This window comes from Mixophyes fleayi, chromosome 3 (assembly GCF_038048845.1).
Source record: "Mixophyes fleayi isolate aMixFle1 chromosome 3, aMixFle1.hap1, whole genome shotgun sequence".
NCBI classification, from domain to species: domain Eukaryota; kingdom Metazoa; phylum Chordata; class Amphibia; order Anura; family Limnodynastidae; genus Mixophyes; species Mixophyes fleayi.
The window spans coordinates 294,429,059-294,443,931 of NC_134404.1; the positions used below are offsets into that span (position 1 = coordinate 294,429,059).

The 14,873-nt window shown below is 38.6% G+C and overlaps 1 protein-coding gene across 2 annotated transcripts in view; it reads left to right on the forward strand.

Moving 5' to 3' along the window:
* KIZ (kizuna centrosomal protein) overlaps positions 1-14,873 on the forward strand; it is a 100,599-nt gene that overhangs the window by 46,815 nt on the left and 38,911 nt on the right. For both annotated transcript variants that reach the window (XR_012689777.1, XM_075203835.1), the window contains exon 8: positions 11,225-11,360. Coding sequence is in view for 1 of the 2 variants with exons in the window: in XM_075203835.1 (XP_075059936.1) it covers positions 11,225-11,360 (136 nt within the window). In the remaining variant the exon portion in view is untranslated. The remainder of the gene's footprint in view (positions 1-11,224; positions 11,361-14,873) is intronic.

Sequence of the window (14,873 nt, forward strand, 5' to 3'; positions counted from 1 at the left end):
AATGTATACTGGCCCCCTCACGCGCACACACCCATACATACAATGTATACTGGCCCCCTCACGCGCACACACCCATACATACAATGTATACTGGCCCCCTCACGCGCACACGCCCACATACATAGAATATATACTGCCCCCCTCACACACACACACACACACACACACACACACGCATGCATACAATATATACTGCCTCCTCACACATGCATACATACATTATATACTGCCCCGCTCACACACACACACACGCATGCATACAATATATACTGCCTCCTCACACATGCATACATACAATATATACTGCCCCGCTCACACACACACACACAATATATATCATTGGTCAGGGAACAGGGGTAAATTCCCCCAAATTGGGTAAAAATTTAATTCCTTGGGGTAATGCTGCCGATTCACTTGCTGTCCGTTGGATGGTAGACCCCTTTAAATGTGAAATTGCTGTTGTACCAGAAAAGCCTTGAGGGTTGGCAGAGGCACTTCTTGAGCTTCGATGCAATAATGAAGCACGTATTGCATTTGAAAACAAAGCAGATCTGTCATGTTTTTGGATGTCAACAGCTCCAAAGGCATTCAAAATTACACATTAGCAGGCAGTCAAAAAGTTGCTGCCTTTTGCAACAACCTACCTTTGCGAACAAGGATTTTCCACTCCGACAAACATAAAAACAAAGCAGAGAAATCAATTGGACGCTGAAGACTGTATCTGACAACATCATTTCTCCAAAACCTGAAGTTTTGAAGTTGAAGCTCGCAAAGAAATTTTTAATAGATTCAATACAATTTTGAATTCCAATAATTAATAATATATGATTTCCTTCCTTTCAAATCAAGGGGGTAACGTCAGCGTATCTAAATATATTTTGGGGTAAAAGGTAAAAAAGTTCCCTGACCCATGTAATATATAGTGGCCCCCTGACACACACCTATATAATATATAGTGGCCCCCTCACACACATGCACATACAATATATAGAGGCCCCCTCACACACATGCACATACAATATATAGAGGCCCCCTCACACACATGCACATACAATATATAGAGGCCCCCTCACACACATGCACATACAATATATAGAGGCCCCCTCACACACATGCACATACAATATATAGAGGCCCCCTCACACACATGCACATACAATATATAGAGGCCCGCTCACACACATGCACATTCAATATATAAAGGACCCCTCACACACATGCACATTCAATATATAGAGGACCCCTCACACACATGCACATACAATATATAGAGGCCCCCTCACACACATGCACATACAATATATAGAGGCCCCCTCACACACATGCACATACAATATATAGAGGCCCCCTCACACACATGCACATACAATATATAGAGGCCCCCTCACACACATGCACATACAATATATATAGAGGCCCCCTCACACACATGCACATATAATATATAGAGGCCCCCTCACACACATGCACATATAATATATAGAGGCCCCCTCACACACATGCACATATAATATATAGAGGCCCCCCTCACTCCCACAAAGGGGGAACTACTGGGCTTACTCAGGCTATATGAGAGCCGGGAAGAAGTCATGAAATTGGTTCAATATATACTGGCCACTTCTCGCACATGCAGTATATACTGGCCCACTCACGCACATATACATTATACTGGCACACACACAGCATATTATACTAACATACCACCTATCCCCGGCACTAACCTTATTCCATCCGCGCCGTGCACTCTGTACTCTTGTTCCTCTTCACACATAGGACGGCGCCTGTCATTTTAGTTCCCGATGTGTCACCTGTCACATCTATGTAATGTGCGCCCGCATTGCTGGGGGGGGTGAAGCGCGTCCACACATTACATGGATGTGACAGACGGCACATCGGGAGCTAAAATGACAGTAGTGGCAATATGGTAAACTGTTGTATACTGGCACCCTTTGACCACTGGTGTGATGTGAATGATTAAACATGCTGTGTGTATTGTTAGCGCTATACAAATGAAGGTTAATAATATGTTGGCTGGTTGGAGTAAACCAGACATTATATTTATTATACTTTTCATACTCTTTATATGCTTTCCTGTTGGTAGATATGATTAGCAGAGGGAAATATAACCTCATTATTTTTGTGACCATTTCTTAAGCAGGAAGGATTCAAACCAACCGCAGAAAATGTAAATGATACGTTGCATGCATACATAAAAATACAGACATTCAAAGGAGTTACTGTGGGATTACTGCACAACAATGGAATAGTAACCATAGAAACCCTCTGTGTAAAGCAGAGGATACAACTAAGGTACAAATGCTAATAGAGATATATAATTACTTGATCAAGATCTAGTAAAAAACATAAATAGGACAATAATTGACATAAAAATGATAGGAGGCAAACAGTCAGAAAAACACGAAAAATGTAAGTGTTCGTTAACTTTGTAAAAAGGACATAGACTCTGGGCCATGGTATGGAAATTTGGTAGGAAGAGAAGAATAACTAGGTGAGGTGTATGACTATAAGTGTTACGCTGTGTACAAGTATGAGGTGTAAGAGCACAGCCAACTGATCATCTAAACCAAGTTGTGTGTTATATCCTCGTAGCCTCTGCAGGAAATGTCTAATAGAAAGTGCTTACAGAGAGGGCCTACAGATGTATACTCTTGAGTTTCAATGGACTCCGTCTTTGTCAAGTGCTGTAGTCTAGATGTAGGTTTGTGCAATTCATTTTATAGCTTAATTAGTCTGCTGTAGGGAACCTGGTTCATTGCATCTGTTAACTCACCCTGAATGGTGGACAAACATATGTTCTTTATCTTTTGTATATGTTGAAATAAAATTAATTAAAAAATAGCGCTTTCCACGTTCATTTGTAGTACAGCTATTCTCAAATACATTTTTGAAAGAAAAGATTGAAAAGAAGCAGCCTAGATTGTCTTTCATGGCTGATGGGAGAATGAAGGTCCAAACTACTATTCTAAATCTCACCAAGAAATATTCTGCATGCTTGCACGGCAGCCTCTGGAAGTCCATCCCTCTAAACTTCTATAAATCATCCTCCCTATCAAACCTCAAATCTAAGCTGAAAACCTACATCTTAAATTAGTAGCATTGGTACAACCTCTTGTCCATGACTGCAATGATCTGCATACCCATTAGATATCTCCCTTTCCTCCCAACGTTCCAGGGCAAGCATGTCCTTGGGTGGGACAGAGCCGCTGAAATCCGGACAGTTGGGAGGTATGGATCTGTAGCCACTGTTTCAACCCCTTGCACTTATTAGCTTGTTTTGCAAAGTTTAACACTTGTAACCATTGTCATTTGTTGAAGTATGTTTGCTATTACTAATGTAGATTGTTTGGTCTAAATGCCAGGAATCGTAGCCATGCCTTTGTGTTTTTACATACACTGATCAGCCACAACATTAAACCACCTGCCTAATATTGTGTAGGTCTCCCTCGTGCCACCAAAACAGCTCTGACTCGTTGAGGCATGGGCTCCATAACACCTCCTAAAGGCGTCCTGTGGTATCTGGCTCCAAGATGTTAGCAGCAGATTATTTAAGTCCTGTAAATTTCGAGGTGGGGCCTCCATGGCTTGGACTTGTATTTCCAGCACATCCCACATCCCACAGATGTTCGATCGATTGAGACCTGGGGAATTTTGAGGCCAATTCCACACCTTGAACTCTTTGTCATTTTCCTCAAACCATTTCTGAAAGAGGCCACTGCCATCAGGGAATACTGTTGCCATGAAGGGATGTACTTGATCTGCAACAATATTTATGTAGGTGGTACATGTCAAAGTAACGTCCACATGAATGCCAGGACCCAAGGTTTCCAAGCAGAAGTTTGCCCAGAGCATCACACTGCCTCCTCCAATGCACATGCACCCAGCCATCCACATGATGTAAAAGAAAACAAAATTCATTACACCAGGCTCCCTTCTTCCATTGCTCCAGTTCTGGCAGTTCTGAAGTTGCTCATTCAATTTATAGGCTATTCCAGGGGTTGGCAACATTTTTCTATCAGAGTGCCGGCTAAAATCTAGTGAAGCCCAGGTGTGCCAGTTGGGTGTGATATATATATATATATATATATATATATATATATATATATATATATATATATATATATATATATATATATATATATATATATATATATATACACACACACATACAGGGCTGCCTAGAGAAATTCATGGCCCCAGTACAGCAACTTAATGTGACCCCCCTTATAGTCAAGCATGGTAAAAAAAAATGTTGTGCCGCCGCAACATTTTTTTACCATGCAAGGGGTCGTACAATTGGGGGCGTGGCAGTGCATCATTGGGGACATGTCTAGCAGGTGAAAAGCACCAGGCCACCCTCTTACAGAAAAATGCATTACTCACACAAGACCTTTAGTCACACATGCCCCTCTCCATCACCTTTAGTCACAAATGTCCCCTCTCTAGCACACCTTCTTCTTACCTTATTCTCCACCGCATAGCATGGGAAGATATCCAGCAGACCGCCGAGTACCGTGTGACCACTGCAGTCATATGACCTGGCATCTGAAGATACCTGAGCTGAAGGGGATTTAGCCACTACCAATCCCCCCTGCACTCAATAAAAAAAAGAAAAAAAAAAGTACTTTTAAAATAAAAAAATTATTTTCAAAGATAGGTCTCCAGTGGGGACTCGGGCCGCCCTCTCGGAGATATATATATATATATATATATATATATATATATATATATATATATATATATATATATATATATATAATATTTATGTCTCATTTTATGAGGCTAATATTATATTAACAGTAAGGGACCAGAAAAAAAACGTTATACCGCACAGTAGTGCCCCAGTTCACATCATACCTCATAATTGTGTCCCCAATTCATCTTATGCCTCATAGTTGTGGCCACAATTCATACTTTGCCACAGTTGCCCCCAGAAACTCATAGTATGCCACAGTTGCCCCCAGAAACACATAGTATGCCACAGTTGCCCCCAGAAAACACATAGTATGCCACAGTTGCCCCCAGAAACACATAGTATGCCACAGTTGCCCCCAGAAACACATAGTATGCCACAGTTGCCCCCAGAAACACATAGTATGCCACAGTTGCCCTCAGAAATACATAGCATGCCACAGTTGCCCCCAGAAATACAAAGTATGCCAAGTATATGTGCCCCTCAATTTGCTGCTCTTACTTACCTTTTGTAGACTTGTCTTTCTCCAGAAACCTGGGTGGGAGCTGCTTCAGTAAAGCAGCCGATGATGGCCGAAACGGAGCTTCTGTGCATGCGCGGAAGCTACGTTTCGGCCATCATCGGCTGCTTTACTGAAGCAGCTTCAGCGTCGGCGTGCCAGACAAAGTGGTCAACGTGCCACATCTGGCACGCGTGCCGGGGGTTGCCGACCCCTGGGCTATTCTATCATAGCCAGCATTAACTTTTTCAGCAATTTGTGCTATAGTAGCTCTTCTGTGGGATTGGACCAGATCATCTAGCCTTTACTCCTCACGCACATCAATGAACCTTGGGACCCATGATCCTGTAGCCGGTTGTCCTTACTTGGACCACATTTGGTGGATGCTAACCACTGCATACCGGGATCACCCCACAAGACCTGCCGTTAGGAGATGCTCTGACCCAGTTGTCTAGCCATCTCAATTTGGCCCTTATCAAAGTCACTCAAATCCTTACACTTGCCCATTTTCCCTTCTTCCAACACATCAACTTCAAGGACTGATGGTTCACTTGCTGCTTACCATATGCCACCACTTGACAGGTGCTGTTGTAACAAGATAATCAATGTTATTCACTTCACTTGTCAGTGATTTTAATGTTTTGGCTAATCAGTTTATTTACACTAATGGCCATCAGATTCTTTCTTAGTAGCACATTACATATTTTACTGTCCTTGCGATTAAGTTTGTATTTCTAGTGGAACCTCCTCTGGTATTACAGTACAATTTATTTCTAATCAATTAATTTCTTTGTACTCGCCAAAACCTTAGTAATGCTAGTATAGCTACTTCAAGCTTTACTCGGTATTAAAGACACTTCAGGCTGCACTCTGTATTAAAAACAGGAAACAGGGAATGTTAGTTCCACATATTGTAATATATGTTAAACTGACCAACTCACACCAAAATCTTCCCCTTATATATAAACATGAATTCAATCTGAATTTCAAAATGTTACTGCTATACTTTTAAACTGGGCTGAATCTTACCTCTACGCAGCTTTTGAAGGCAAGTGATCTCCAAGCCTCAATGCCTTTAATACAGAGTAAAGCCTGACGTAGCTAAAATAACAATAATAATATTTTTTGGTTGATATTCTGTTGCCACACCCTTCGTGGAGCTCAACTTTCACTTAATTTTATTACATATTTGTAGTAGAGAACAATACTGTGTATTCTTTATTGTTATATATAACATAGATGCACACATCTTAAAGAGTACTAGCATTCCCTGTGCAGTTAAGTGCCAGCTCTATCGGCTGTTTCAAACAAAAGACTCTGACTGCAGTGTTGTTAAACTATTTTACCAACAAGGTATTTGCTATGGAGAGAAAATATATATTCCCCCATGATCTAAACTTACTGGCCCATGTTTTCAGGTCTGATATGATCTAAAAGCTTTTGCATATATACTTGTGAAAGTTATCAGTAACCGTTAATATCCGTCAACGTTGACCTTTTATTTTAGATGTAGGGGAGAGGGGTTTAAGGAAAAGTGGAAGAAAATGAACGTTACACATGCTAAATATATTATCGTTCTCTATATATTGCTAATTTTCAGAGTATAACATTGGTGAAACAACTTATTAAAGTAGACAGACCACCACCTAGTTCAGGGGTAGGCAACCTGTGGCTCTCCAGGTGTTTGTGAAACTACAAGTCCCAGCATGCTTTGCCAGTAGATAACCAGCAGATAGGTGGCAAGGCATGCTGGGATTTGTAGTTTCACAACACCTGGAGAGCCGCAGGTTGCCTACCCCTGACCTAGTTGAACCTTGTGTATTACTGAGTTTAATAATATACTGCGAAAAACTGGCATGTTTCATAATTATCTAAGTTTATTCCCACCCGGTTGTTTACAGTGGACTTGGTGAATGGCCAATAATGTCACAGCAAGTTGAAAAGATAACTGATAGGATTTGTGATTTGAGCTTTTTGTCCTGTATCTGCACACTTAATTTTATTTTAAATACATATTGCACCATAATTTAATTGTTAACAAAGCTGCAATGTACATCTGGTATAGTGACTTTATCATCATTCTTCATGTAACTTTGAGGATTGACTGTTCAGATATCAAAATTTATGTTTAGCTGACGAGCAAAATGCTTGGGACCATCAGACAATGTTCTTCAGCATAAAAGTATTTTTATAGCACATTTATGCATTTGAACATTAATAATTCCATTCAGCAGTCCTTGTGAGCTAGTGACACGCATGACCCCATGTCTGATTTCCAGATTTCCATTTGTACATGCAGAGAGAGGTAATTTTCAAATGCGAAGAAAAAGGACTTTAAGTAGTTAAAATCTGATCTGCCTGTAGGTCATCAGTGTCAAGCTTTGGGAACCACACAATGATAGGATAATTTAATTTAATATATTGCTAAATCAATGGTGAACAAATATAGGAAGAAAACTATTTTTCTTTGCCCTTAGTCATACAATATAAACAATAGTTAAGGCTATTACATTGTTGTTCAAGGCTCATTACTTTTATTTCTAAACAAAGACGGATTTATTTCAAAGCAGAAATAAAATACTTATTTTTACTTATTTATTGTCATCTTTCACATTGAACCCATTTCTATAGCCTGTTAATTTAGTTTCTTTTTATGTCTGTTTTAATCATAATATATTGTAGGCAGAATTGAATGAGTCAAAATGAAATAGGGTTTTAGAATTAAATAGTCTGTGAAAAGTATTTGAATATCATGCAAGTGTAGTTGTCTCACTTGTCCTTAATTTAGTATGACATTTCTATATATGTAGTCACACACATTGTAACTCAGTTTATAGATTAGGGCAGCATGGTGGCGTAGTGGTTAGCACTTCTGCCTTACAACACTGGGGTCATGAGTTCAATTCCCAACCATGGCCTTATCTGTGTGGAGTTTGTATGTTCTCCTTGTGTTTGCGTGGGTTTGCTACAGGTGCTCCGGTTTCCTCCCACACTCCAAAAACATGCTGGTAGGTTAATTGGCTGCTATCAAATTGACCCTGATCTGTGTGTATGTCTCTGTGTGTGTGTATGTTAGGGAATTTAGACTGTAAGCCCCAATGGGACAGGGACTGATGTGAGTGAGTTCTCTGCGGAATTAGTGGCGCTATATAAATAAATGGTAATAAAAATAGATTGATAGAGTTGAGAAGCTGTCAGTGAGTTTGACCTCTTGATCTCTGGTCTCCTACTTTTTATATATATTTCTATATACTTTCTATATCTTGCTATGTGTGATTGTTGTTGACTGGGAAAATGTGTATTCCCTATGCCTTATCGTATACTTGCGATCTTTATATAGATATATGCCCTCATTATAGGTTATCATTAATTTCATATGTATTTACGATTTTTATGTATTGTATCCACTATGATATTTTGAATTCTTGGGCAGATATTTCTTATGTCAGCTATGTCTAGCATCATAATTGTTTTTAATTTATTTTGATAAAGTCTAACCTTATCTGCGTTCTATTATTCATTTTATTTGTATATCACACAGGTTTCAGATGTGTTGGTGAGAGCAGCAGTTTAGATATTCACTATGTTATTGTCTGTGGTATATTTGTTCCTGTTTATCGTCTTTTTACTTCATTCTACACTTACCATTGTATAAGTCCAGTTGTTAAATCACATCTTGAATGTTGGGCACCTCACTGTGAAGAGGACATTGGCAAACTCAAGATTAGTAAGAGGTGAGCAACCCCAATAATAATGGGAATGAAAAAATTACATCTCTAGAGAGCTTAGGAAAACATAGTTTAGTCAGTTGGGAACAATGTGCTTTAGAGGGCTCCAGGTTGGTACCTATAAACGTTTTTGAGATTAATACAAATATTGTTTTACCATGAGCATAGGAATGTTTTGTTTTTGTTTTTTAATTGCTGGAAGGGTGGTTAAGCTGTAGCATTCCTTACCACATTAGACGATGACGTCAAGGTCACTAGCAAAGTTTAAAGATGTATTGTAGGCATATCAAATAGGAAAAGTTATCTGTAGGACATTATAAGAAGGATTGAGCCTGGAAGTTTTTCAGATTGTCATTTTTGGGTTCCGGAATTAATTTTCTTTCTCCCTGTGAGGCTAAAGTGGGTTTTGTGTTGCCTTCATTTGAATCTGTACAACTTGATGGACCTGTGTCTTTTTTTCAGTGTTACTAATTATGTACTCTGTCGTAGTGCCCTGATAATCAGAAGCCCCTAAACCTAGTCAGTGTCCATCTCTCACAGGAATCTACTTGTCTGTGCAGTGCTATGGTGTCCATTTCTAGGTCTCTCTTTGGTGTACTGGAGTCCGTTTCCCATCTATACGGAATTACCGATGTACCAAACCTGCCTTGTTGTTTCCTTCAACCTAATCTGATCATTGCCTGTTTTAGACCAACTGTTACTAAGGCTACTTAATACCAGCCTGCTCCTGTTGATCTGTACCTTGTAGAGAGGATATCTTATCACATGCATAGGACCAATGGGCAGCAGAGTAGGGCTGGTCATTCTTCCGTAAGGAAAGTGGTATCCTCTAGAAGTGCATAGTAGTTTAGGGCTCCTAGAAGTAGTTTTGAAAGTAACTTGTAACAAAGTTATTTATTCTGTTCCCTCCTTATCCTTTGCTGGCATTCTGTGCAACGGAGAGCCCCAGAAATGTAACCCTTAAACCATATTCCCTCCCATATTGCACATACCCTATAGCACAGGCCCAGTATCACCCCTTACTTGCTTAGGCATGCAGCAAATTAAAAAGAATGTTGCTTTGGAATTGTGGAGGTCTTGTGTTTTCCTGATATAAATGCTTTATGTGTTCAATTCAGAACTTCCATGTAATTTGTGCATTGAATATGGGGAGGTTGCAGTGTCATCCCAGTACCAATATCTCCTTATGATTTTGTATACAGATCCTGGCAGGTTGTTGAATGATCTGTGTATCCATCACCTCTGCTTATCACCATTCAATTGCACATCTCCAACAATGAAAATATCCAAATTGGGACATGGCTTCGTAAGGGGGCATTGGCGTGTTATATTAGTCGGCATGGCGACAATGCAGTGGGCGTGCCCACACATCCACAAATGTGTCTTAGCTCCATAGCGCTAGGCCTCCCCAACACACCTCCTCTAAAATCACTATTCAATTGCTTCTGGTGCCCACGACACCCGCTCACCATGGTGGGGACATACCTCCCAATTTCCTGCAAGTTGGGGAAAACGTTATTGACTAAGGAACAGCAGGACAATCCCTTAAAATCAGCACGATTTTGCTAGAATGGGGACAGTTGGAAGGCATGCAGTTGTGCTTGGACAACATGGGCTCCCAAAGAAACCCAAATTCATAGATATGTTACTTAAGCTTTAGATTGAATTAATTTCAGGAGTTTCTTGCCAAAAATCTAAAACGCCACATCTTGACATGCCTAATTTTTACAATTTGACATGATAAACTGTGTAAGCGCGATTAAAAAAAATTAATTAAATATATAAACTTTGTAGCCAAATTATAACCAGCATTTTCAGGCAAAAGTAAGATAACAAATTTTAGTTCAATGCTAAGCAGTTTAGGCCTACTTTGTTTTTTCATACTGGCAATATATATAAGCGAATGTGTAGAAGCAGTATGCCAAGTGTCAGATGTGCATCAGTACTATATGCAAATTTGACACATTAACAAATTTGTTTTCAATGGCTTTGTTACTTGGATCAAATTACAAAATGCACAAGTGCTGTTTAGTGCTCCTGCAAATGTAGACCTTAGTCTGCCACTTGTACTGCTCTGCAAGGTATAAATCCCACAGTACATAAGGACTTATATACAATCTCAGGCTATGGGGGATAGCAACATCCATAAAACAATTATCTTTTTTTATTTCAACTAAAAGATGCAGAAAACCAAATCTGGATTTTAATTTAAATTACCAATGTTTAGTTATACAGATACACAAGATAGTAATCTTATTAGTTTTAGACAGATTGTATTTTTTTTAGGACTATCTCTACATTATTGCAAGAACATCTGCTTGGCCATATATCTTTCTTGAAAGACCGTGGGATTTTGAAAGGCGGTGTTCCAGCAGGTTTTGCCAACGTATTGATGCTGCATGATGAAATGAAATCTCAGCAGGTATGAGATGCCTATTTTGATAATCAATGTGTCTAGTTATTTTAACAAGTTGGATGTTTACAACATTTTTCGCAGAGAGCCAAGTCTTTCACTTTTAACCCTTCAACAGAAGCTTGGCGCAATTTGCCCTGGTGTCAGTGAATGAGATCAAATAAGAACATTTCCTACTTTTTTACTATCTCTCCACTCTTTTCTATATATATATATATATATATATATATATATATATATATATATATATATATATATATATATATATATATATATATACAAAGCCCATGCATCTCTGCCCATCTCCTTTTCATACAGCTGCCTTCTGCTGTTGTCTCCCATAATGTAAAGGTTTCCAGCCATTTATAGATGTCAAAAAAAATCACGGCAAAATCTTTTGTCATCCAGATTGAGATATAATTAGCTTGTCATCACTGTTGCATGTTCTGATTTTTGTAAAACATTTTACGTTTCACTTCCTATGACACATCCAGTCTGGCATTTTGAAACACAAATGTCCCTTGACTCACCCATGATCTCTACTATGCATAGCAATTTAATTATTAATTTTAAATACTGCTTGTGTTGTTCACTGTTAACAATTGTGTGCTTATTGACTACAAATAGTAGTAACAAACTGGCAAACACAAATATAAATGCAAAGCAGTTTAAAAAACAGAAATATAACATAAAACGGAAAAGCTACACTTGTATACCTTTTTCAAATAATCTGATGCCTGGGGAAGGCTACAACAGTTGTTAGTAGCAGACTGATACCAAAATGTTGACCACTTCTCAAACTTTCTTCATTGCTCAATCTCTCCTCCTTGGTGACATCACATAAAGATGTGTGCTGGTATGCTAATCTGTTTTACAACAGATTTAAAAAAAAAAAAAAAAATGTTTTACCCGAGAACAATGGGTTTCTAAAAACATATTATAGCTCTCATCTAGAACATAGGAGTGATATGACATTTGTTCCACTAAACATTGTACTTTTTGCACCTATACCATACTTGCAGACATGATTACATTATAGTGCTCCCTTGGGAAGATACATTATTCCATATAGGTTCCATATGGGGCATATATATATATATATGTGTGTGTGTCGAGAAGTCTCCTCAGACATGAATTGTGGAAAGCATTGCTTTGATCCATTATATTTCCCATAATGATTAGTTTATATAATGAACTTGGGTTGACAAAATTATAATTCTTTCTTCTCACTGGAATTTTAGCCAGTATATTACAATCTGTGGAGCTCTTAACTGGGCAATGAAAAAAGGGATGATTGCTCTTCTGTGATAACAGGGCATCCCTAAGTAAATAATCAGAGTAAGGTGAGAGAAAACAGCCCTATTCATGATCAACCTTGTCAAGCAAAGACCTAAGATGATCAGAAGAGGAGCAGTAGCACAGCCTCCATGTTGGGCACAATGGCTGTCATTGGCCTTACCACTGTAGCTTTAATGTCGCCTGTTTTATCTATATCTTTATCTTTACTTTATGGGTGGAATTCAACAGTGTTACTTGTGAGAATAACACAGCCCGCTCACTATTACTGTTACTACAGTAATAGTGTGCATTATTACCGTTGGTACGGTAATTTCAACGCTGATTTTTGCTCGCAGCTCTGAGAATCACGATCAGAAATCAGCGTTAAAATTACCGTACTAACAGTGATAGTGTGCGAGTCGCGTTTTTCTCACGAGTAGCACTGTCAATTGAATTCCCCCCAAGGTGTAATTAGAGATACTTGTAGTGTGAATCTTTTTCACACATTAGCATTTGACGTACCACCTCCTCTGAATGTGACTTGGACTTTGTTATCTACATCATGTTAAAATAGAGATCAAACAGCACGTTACTATGCTGGATCCTTCACACTCAGTGATAGCCACTAGGAACATGCAGAGACAAAGACAGATCACTGAGTTCTACTACTTTAGTACTTTATGGGGTTTTTGTAGGACGGATAACTCAAATCCACTATGTCACTAGTTAATTTCTTCTTTTTCTCTGTGTGGTACACTAACCTACACTCCATAATGTAAAACTGATGTTCCCTACTTACAAAGTATTCCAGCACATGGCCAATGTTACAGAAGCAAGTTATGGTTCTTACAATAGTAATGGCTATAACATTTATATTTACAAACAAATAGCACTTTTTTTTTTAATTAGTGTTGCTTTTGAAAAGAATATAATTTACATTAAAAAAAATGTAACTATTTGTAATTACATTTTTAGAAGCGTTAGTTTCATAACCTTGACATGAAAAAGCATATTTGTATTGTAAATTTTCCAGCTATGTAGACGTGTCTGGCTTCCAAAGTAAGAATGTTGAGTCGAATTCAGAAGCGTGAATCTATTTATGCATTTATCCTTCTATTGTCCTATTCCATGGTTTCACTTTCATTTGTACTTCTTAGTTTGACATCATCTAATAGCGTATTAAAGTGTCCTTCACTTTGTAATAGACTAGCGAGTATTTTCCTAACTAGGAGAGTAACCTTGGAATATGCCCTTTGGAGAGAAGCAAATTAACCTTGTTTTGGTGAGTTTTGAAAGCACCCTGGCAGCAGTGAAATGTGTCTAGAAGTAAGCAAGTATAATTCATTCTATTATGGCAGATGCTTGTGTAATGTAAGGCAGTTATCTTAATTATCATGGGTATGCGATTCCATCATATCTGGATTGAAGTACTTGTGCTTTGTTTAAAGTGTCTTTTTGTTCTTGCATAATAATAATTTGTAGTTTTATTTTTGATCTATGACCTTCATTTAAGTATTAAAAATAAGACAAGATTTAACCCTTATGCATTTTGTTAGTTTTGTTAAAATCCATCTTGTTTTTAAATCGCACATTTTAAACAAATAAATCACTTCTGATCTATGTGATACTTTACTGGGTATACAACTCATGTTTTTGTGTTTTACGTATTTGGTTTTCCACTTGTGCTAGTAGTATCCATTTCCTGTTTAGGTTCATTTTCTCTGCTCCACTTCACAGTGTGTATTGACTTCACACCTTCATTTTCACCCACAATACATTGTAGGAAGTATGTATTTTCTTTTCTGCTATTATTTTGAGGTGTATCTCCATTTTTACTTTAGTGGTGGTAGAAAGCTAAAAATCTGTTGTTGCCTGCTCCCATTTGCACCAACTATGCCACCCCATTTCCACAGATTACCCCACCTTTGCTTTACTCCTGTTGCCCCGATGTCTGCATGACAGCGTCCCTCTCGCCTTTTACAACCTGTTCACACAGAAAACTTTGTTCTGGCAATAAACTCATATGTAATATGATAGAATGTTGTCATTTGTAAATGGTGACACCTGATTCAGTGGCCGTGCCACCCATCCAATCACATCCTGCAAATCTCTTCAGCACAGTCCTGCCAGCTTTGCACAGTCTCCACAAGCAGCTGCCTACAAGCTTTAAATAGTATGTTTATTTCAGATGGTGATGGTAAGGATCCCAGGGAAGCCGTCCCCTCTAACACCTCATGGTAGAGC